The sequence below is a fragment of the Canis lupus genome, chromosome 23, assembly GCF_003254725.2.
Source record: "Canis lupus dingo isolate Sandy chromosome 23, ASM325472v2, whole genome shotgun sequence".
Classification (NCBI taxonomy): Eukaryota; Metazoa; Chordata; class Mammalia; order Carnivora; family Canidae; genus Canis; species Canis lupus.
This window is the reverse complement of record NC_064265.1, coordinates 43,678,072-43,686,594: the sequence shown is the minus strand read 5'-3', so window position 1 is coordinate 43,686,594 and position 8,523 is coordinate 43,678,072. Positions and strand designations below refer to the sequence as shown.

At 36.8% G+C, this 8,523-nt stretch overlaps 1 protein-coding gene across 3 annotated transcripts in view; it reads right to left on the bottom strand.

The window, feature by feature from the left end:
- Window positions 1–3,412: 3,412 nt before the first annotated feature.
- AGTR1 (angiotensin II receptor type 1) overlaps window positions 3,413–8,523 on the bottom strand; it is a 47,565-nt gene continuing 42,454 nt past the window's right edge. For all 3 annotated transcript variants that reach the window (XM_025448947.3, XM_025448946.3, XM_025448945.3), the window contains one exon: window positions 3,413–5,427. In XM_025448947.3, coding sequence (XP_025304732.1) covers window positions 4,298–5,377 — 1,080 coding nt within the window. In that variant the 5' untranslated portion in view covers window positions 5,378–5,427 and the 3' untranslated portion in view covers window positions 3,413–4,297. The remainder of the gene's footprint in view (window positions 5,428–8,523) is intronic.

Here is an 8,523-nt window from a genome sequence, read left to right as displayed (position 1 = left end):
TGCTTCCATAGTTTGGCTATTGTACGTAACGCGCAATAAACATAGGGATGCATACATCTTTTTGAATTCGTGTTTTTGTTTTCTTTGGGTAAATGTCCAGTATTTGAATTACTGGATCATATGGTATTTCTATTTTTAACTTTTGGAGGAGCCTCCCTACTGTTTTCGCTAGTGGCTACATCAATTTACCTGCCCCCCAATATTACATGAGGATTCTTTTTTCAACATCCTTGTTTACACTTATTATTTCTTATTTTTTTGATTCTAGCCATTCTGATGGTGTAAGGTGATATGTCATTGGTTTGGATTTGCATTTCTTTCATGCTTAGTGATGTTGAATATCTTTTCATGTGCCTATTGGCCATCAGAGAGCAAGTTTTTATTGGTCAAGCAGGAAGGAACACATGTAGCTATCAGCTATAGATCATTATATTCTGTTCCTTGATTAGAGACATGGATGCTGGTTCTGAAGTATGACATAGGCATCAGATACAGGTAGAATCAAGGACTCAAGCATCTCAGGGCTTTTTGTCTTTTCTGTTAACTTCACTCTCACTTGGGTCCTGGTTGCTAATAAATTCCAAGCTTACATTCACAACTTCCAGCATTGGGAAAGGGCCAAGTATCCATCAGTATCTGTTTGAAAGATCCTTAGGAAAAAAATCTGTGATTGGTTTACTTCAAGCCTGGATCAGTTAACTGTGGCCTGGGGATAGGATTAGGTAGGAAAATGGCTCATTCTGAGATGGTCCTGTCCTTGAGTGAGGTGGGGAAATTCCTATGAAGAGGCACTGCATAGATAGTTCCACAGGTGTTCACTACACAAATATATCAGATGATAGTGGATGTAGTTACAGATGTCATATTTTAACTATTCAATCAAATTTTTAAATTTGGAAAATCTGACTCTCTAACCATTAGCTCTGATATTCTATCTCTTCCATTTTCTTGTTCCTTTTACATTAATTTTTCAGTCTCTTCAAAGCCTCCAGGACCTTTTCTCTCCCAACGTGCAACCTGAAATATATAAAAATCATAAAGGGACAAATCTTGCCCCTTAACATTGTCTGCTCTTTATAACTTGCTTCCCTCCCTAATATTTAGGTCCCATCTTCCTCTGGTTAGTCTGGGTCCAGTGGATACAACATGGCCCTGGGGACCTAAACATCCACATTTAGCTCTTTTGTGAGGATTGCACCCTGAGCATTGAGGCAGTATGTGGCTGCCTCCAGGCTTCTGTTTACTCCTCAGTCTCATCTGTTACTGATTTACTTTCTTCTTTACCCTTGGGAAAATCATCTTACACACTAGTATCCAAAATTCCCTGGGACTCGTTTTCTTCACTCACTTCACTTTTGTGATTTATCTGAATCTGTTTTCTCTTCTCTGGTTACCCAGATTGGCATGTTCTGTTGGGGGAAAAATGGCCCAGTATACAGATTTATAAAACTGAGAATCTGTGGCATCCAATCTCTGTGAGCCTTTCCATGGCTTGCCAATCAAGCTACTGCTTACTTGGCTCTCTTTCATACTGCCCACAGCAGCTGATTGAAATGTTTACTGTTGGAATGCATATTGGGATGATTTGGCACTTGTATCCTTATGGTAAATATTCCTTTCTGCATAAATTTTCAAAATATTCCAAAAAAATTCCAAAAAAATAAGGAGTTCACCTAACCTCTGAATATGCCCATGAAGAGTAAATTATGGCATCTTGTCCTAACATTTTCGTAAGTAGAATCTGCACTTCAATATTAAGTTGGTCTTACTGAAAAAAGCAAGATTAATCATTGAAGTTACCAATGTCCATTTCACAAAATGGGACTGGGAAAAAAATCACAATATAATTTGATTAAATTTAAATGAAAATGAGGCTTGGAACATGTTATTCATGCCAGCTAATAAATGCATGACATAAAGGATATCTAAATGCAATTATCTGCCAGAAATCTTACCAACTGTAACTTACCAAATGGTTCTGCAAATTTGAAGTACTTGTAATAACTTAGATTAAGATGAGTATTGAATTAAAAAATGAACAGTTATACGTTTGACTTGGAGGGAATTCAAATAGGATAAGTTTACACTATAATTTGGAGTGAGATAGAATTTATTTTTTAAGCATAATACTTTGTGAAAATAGCAACAGAACTTTGGAGTTAGTGAAATTAAAAATAATGTTAAAGGAAAATAATATGAGACATATGTAGCCACATTTATTCTCAAATAAATTCTCTATCCTTGGCAATGTGAATATAATAGGCTGTTTTGTGGAGATTCTGACCAGCCCACCAACGCCTCTCTGAATGCCCGCCCCCTTGCCCACAGCTTCCATTGACTGTTTCATACATCCCCCCTTCTTTTGGCTACTGTTTATTGAGTCAGATGATCACATCAGCCTGCTCCATGTGGGCTCCCAAGCCAGTGAGGCCTCTAGGGAGAAAAATGAGGCAGGAATGCTAGAGTACTTTCTCTAGGGCAGGTGCATCCCTGTTATAGGATGTAGTAACTGGATTCCAGTAAAATTTCCTTATTAAATTTAGTAAATATGGCATGCTTCGGGAACTGTGCTGAGATATATTCATACATAGTTGGTAGTATTATAAATTGTTATAAGTTTTCTGGAAAATATTTGGCAATATGTATTAAGAGTATTAAAAATGTTCATATCTATGTCCTTGGTTGTACTGCTTCTAGAACTGTACTGTGAGTAATTTATCAGATTAAATACTTGCACATTTGTCACAGTGCAATTTATGATCTTGAAAAATCAGAAAAAGCTAAATGTTCCAATTTTAGGACTAGCTAACTATATCAGAATGTGTCTGTATTTTGTAATGTTACTCAATTATTAAAATGTTTTAGAAAAAATATTTAAGGGTGTAGCAAGCTACCATGCTATGACATCAAGTGAAAAGTCTGTATACAAAGTACTATACATATTCTAACTCAAATATACAATTCATATATGTATGTGTTTATAATGAATGCAAAAAAAGTAGAAGAAAATGCACCCAAATGTTAAAAATGGTAATTTTTAAGCAGGAAAACTAATTGTAACTTATTTTTTATGCTTTACTATATCTTCATTTCCTACAATGATCATGTATATAATTAGAAAAGTTCTATTAAAAAAATTGTGTGTAAAACAGTGTCTTATATTAGTGTCATAAGAAATGGGTTTTTTCTTTGTTGCATGAAAAATTTTGAAAAACTCAAAAGGATATATTTTTTCCATGCTGTGCAGTGGAATAAATTGTATTATTTATCTTTGCAATGGCAGGATATAAAATGTATAAGAAATAGTATTAAACTGTCTGTTGTATTAAAATTTAAATGGAAATGTGTTCATAGTTATATTTGTCTTGTTTTAAAAAGAAATCAGCATCTATTTTAAGTAATGGAGATTAAATACGTTACAATAAAATTATTTTATTTTAATGTAAATATGTTTACCAGATTTTAATCAAGTAACAACAGTTTAGAGATATAGATATACATATACAGATAAAACATATATTTTTTAAAACTGTAAGGCATACTTTATGATATATAATCTTTTTACCACAAAATATATATACTTCTCAGATTATGAAACACAACCGATATGACTAGGAAGACACTACTACCTAGGACCAGAGTAACACCTTTACAAGTAGTTTAGCTTTTATATATGACTTTGGTAATATCTGTATACAAATAAGCCAAATAGTTGGCATGTTTTGGCAGTGTGAATCTGTAAGACAGATGAATTTCACAGAAGTTTCTGAAACTTGACAATTACTACTTAGCAAGTCTATGTACAGAATGTGCAGTAGCAGGTACAAGTGAGCCAGGGTTGCTAATAGCTAAATAGGAACAAAAGCTTACTGCCCTTTGGAAATTGGGCAGAGCAATCTTGAGCTCTGATCCCCTGTTACTCCTCTCGAGGTTTAACATATTCCACATACCTTTATGTGGAAATCAAACTTAACAGAACAAGAGCAGACTGGGGAGATGGAATTTCTGCCAGTAAAATTTTCCCAATCACATTCATCCAGTTTCTGACCTCATTCTTTGAGTGGCCATCATCTTTCTAATGTAAAATGTGGCAAAATGTGGTTTGCTTTGTTTTGTTGCACGGGGAAAGGAAAGCTTTTGTTCAGAGCTTTAGAAAGGTTCACTGAGACCAAATGACCTTCTTAAATTCTGAAAAGTAGCTAATGCTCATTTGATAGTGAAGGGGAATATACTATAGGGGAATGTTTTTCTTGCTTCTTCTTTTACAAGATTACTTCACCCACAGGTTTCAAGTGTGTCACTCAACTTCAACACATGAAGCAGACTTCTTGGTGGATGCGTTTCCATGATCTGAGGGGCGGTAGGAAAGTGTGCTCATTTTTGTTGATAGGCTTGAGTGGGATTTGGCCTTTGGAGGGATGTATTTCAGAAGCTGGAGAAAATATTTTTTAAATTTTTTCCCCAGAAAGCCATAAAAGAGAGGATTCAGGCAATTGTTAAAATAAGCTATGCAAATAGTGATGGGCATGGCGGTGTCAACAATATCTGCAATTTTACAGTCATGTATGATGCCCAGCTGAATCAGTACGTCCAGAAAAGTGAATATTTGGTGGGGAACCCAGGAAAAGAAAAAGAAAAGCACAATTGCCATAATTATCTTGAAAATATCATCATTTCTTGGCTTGTTCTTCTGAATCTCATAAGCCCTCTTTAGGGTCTTCCAAATAAGAGTATAACTTGTAAGAATGATCAGAAAAGGAAACAAGAAACCCAGTATGTTCTTGGTTAGGCCCAGTCCAATGGGGAGGGTTGAATTTTGGGATTCATAATGGAAAGCGCAAACTGTGATATTGGTGTTCTCAATGAAAAACACATTTCGGTGGATTATAGTTGGCAAACTTGCCAAGCCAGCCAGCAGCCAAATAATGATGCAGGTGACTTTTGCCATAAGCATTGTGCGCCGAAGGCGGGACTTCATTGGATGAACAATAGCCACGTAACGATCGATGCTTAGACATGTAAGTAGAAACACACTGGCATAGAGGTTGAAACTAACACTGGCTGAAGCGATCTTACATAGGTAATTGCCAAAGGGCCAGCGGTATTCCATAGCAGTGTAGACAGCCCATAGTGGCAAAGTCAGTAAAAAGCACAAGTCAGCCAATGCTAAATTCAAAAGAAAAACACTGGCCACAGTCTTCAGTTTCATGTAAAAGTAAATGACAATCACTACCAAGCTGTTTCCAAATATTCCCACCACAAAGATGATACTGTATAAAGTAGGGATCATGACAAATATATAATTATGCCTTCCAGCTTTGGGACAGTCATCTTGGATTCTTTTAATACCATCTTCAGTGGAAGAGTTGAGGATCATTTTGATCTCCTGGGTTAATTAATCAGTCTCAGACACTATGCCAAATGCACCTGGAGAAAATAAAAATGAAAAGATTAAAAAAATTAACTTTGGGTTATAAACATGCAGTTTTATTTTTCAATAATAAATATAGTAACTCAACTTTAGTCTTAGGAAAAAATCAATAATATTTTCTGGAGAAAAACTGAACTGAGAGAGTCTAAGTTTACACATTTAAATTAATTTTTAGAACATATTGCTTTTCTAGGAAGTGATAAACACCCTCCGGACAAATGGAAGTGGGGATCCTATGTAAATAAACTTTATGTCTTTTACATTTTTTCTAGAAGTAAATCCTAGCTTCCAAATTGATTTTAAAAACATAATCTAAATCTCAGAAAATAACACTGAATTAAATTCATTATTCAGGAAGACTTGAGGTTTTTCAGAGGTAGGCAAGGCTAATTAATTAGTCTTTAACCTTAGAAGTATGACAATCTGTATCTTATTCTTCAAACCATATCTTACATTTCATAATCTTTACTTAAATATAAACATTATTAGCATCCTCCCTGAAGTGGTCAGAATAGCTGCCTCTGGGTTACTGAGGAATTGGTCATTGTGGGAACTGATTTAGGAAGGGATAAGGGAGAGGGCTCAAAACTTTGTGGACTAGCATTCTTGCCATGGTTTCCCAGGCCACTACAGTCAATACCCACTTTATTCTTTAACTTCCAGCTCAGTCTAGGAAAAGAGACTGAATCTCCTAACTTTTGTGCTTGCCAGAGATTTCTGGAGTGAACTCTGGGGTTAACCATTCATATAACAGGAATGTCAGATGAGCAGAATAGGTCAGGGTTATCAATAAAACATATCTTTTGTGGGGGCTTAAGATGGCAGCAGTTCTTTAGGATTTTTGGAAGAATCAGATGCTCAGTAATGGGCTCCATAAAGACTTTTGCAAATATTTGCTTCAATATTTTACATAATAAGTAATCAAGTTATTTATTTATGTGATTTAGAAAATCAACATCTTCTGCCCTAGCAGAGTCCATCAGAAAACCTTTGGGAGGGAGGCTGAGGACACTGCAAGTGTAACATCACAGGATGTGGCACAGGCACACTCTGAGGTAGAAGCTCAGCATCTGGCACAGGTGGGTAAGGGGTGCTGGGTGGGGGAGGGGGTCTGGGTAGGAAAGGGGTGCTGGGTAATGACCCTCTTGCTACACCAGGGGCAGGTCCATAGAAGGGCTTGGCCATCCATTTCTCTTGTAGCAAGGTGTCCTGGACAAGAAGAGGAACAGGAATAAGACACTGCTAGTCTGCCCAGGATAGCTGTGCTTGGCCTCCAGGAGAGCTGGATGAACACATACACCTAATGGTGGTGTCCATCTTGGGGTAGGTGGTGCTGTGAGAAGGATAAGACTCAGGTAGCCAGATCTTAAGAGAGAACACTAGGAAGAATGAGCTTCTTAAATGGCTCTTTGCCTCCCCCGAGAGGTAGGTATTCTCCTTACCCAAGGTTTTGGCTTTTTATCCTCATTATCTTCTCCTTTTCTACTCAGCCTTATGTAATTGGAACTTCTTCCCCCCTTCTCTCATTAGCATCCACAAACAAGCAAAGGTGACATCCTTTGTGGAGCCTTTCTGACTTGTCTAGGCAACTGGCTGTTCCATTTGCTAAGCCACTCTGGATACAGACACTATAACGGTCTGTTGACCAGTGTTCTCCAGTGGTACATCAGCTGCTTGAGGGCAGGGCCTGTTTCGAATAATGTAGGCCCCAGACTATTCCAGGGGACAGATGATAAATGTTTGATGAACAGTGTGCCGGAGGACAAAAGAATGAGTAAATAGCATATAACTTAAAAGCTATGAGTATAGCATATTGAGAGTAGTTTCTTTGGGACCAATGAAATAATTTATATTTGTTCCTGAAAGGATCTTACAGAAAACACTCAGTGTTAACCTGGGCCTCGCCTTGCATAAAAAAATCAAAACCAACAACAAAATCATACCAAACCCAACAAACAGACAAAAAAAAACCTCCTTGGTACTTTTAGAAGTATTTGGTTTCTAAAACAGAAGAAGATGAAAAGAAGGAATAAATATAATGGAAACTAGGGCTAGGCTCTCAAGGAGATGTGACGTGTTTCTTCCTCATCCAGAAGGATTTCCCTACATTTTGCTGACTTTTCAGTTTATTTTATCATAGTTGCTGAAATTATACCAACTTAGAAGTATAAATTTCTTTAGGTAAATAACTATTCCCTATTAAAAATTAAAGGCTTCATGGAAGGTTTATGGGCTAGCAGTCATTTATGCCTTAATGTGTATTAATTTACATATTTGTTCTAACATCTGGTTGAGATCAGTTGGATTTTGCCTAGGAAAAAAGTGGAAATGTCAAGGTTAAAGAATCTCAAAGATTAAAAAGCAGCCAGGGTGAACTCTATAACTGAAAACTAGGGCAGAGGTAAATATTTGTTTCAGCTTGGATGCAAGGCCACTAACAGATAGGAAGGGATAAACTTAATGCTTTAGAATCCCTTGGGTGCTCTGAGCTTGGGTGCTGGAAAATAGGGAGGAAATTCTCCTCTTTTTCTTTTCTCTCTTGACCCTAACTCTAAGAGTACACGTCTCAGGCTGGTTCTATGAATACTATCTCTGAGTGGATAGAAGGTTATTGAATAGCCTGGAACCGTAACCATCATATATTAAAGAATTTCTATGGGAAAGAGTTTGCATTTGAAAGAACCGATTTATAAACATAGGTTTGGACTCCAATTCCTTCACAATCTGAGTTCAGTTTCTTCAGTCCCATCGATCCACGTTGACTAATACTCAATATATAAAAGGCTGCTCTGAACAACTAGGGGAACATCCCTGGACATTTTAGTAAGGTATTTATTATTTAAGTGAGTATATCACTTGAGAAACTCTGGATATCACATTGAGTATACTAATTAGAAGAACATTTTACATAAATGTTTATATAAGTAACGACCAAGACTTCCTGCCAGGTAAGGAAACAACTTTTCTCATATTTGAGGGGAACGGAAAGGGAAGGGGAATTTTAGATGATAGAAACTGTGGGAGCAAGCATAGGGAAGCATAAATGCAAACAGTTCATTCAGTGGGCAGTCATCCATTTATCATATATCCGC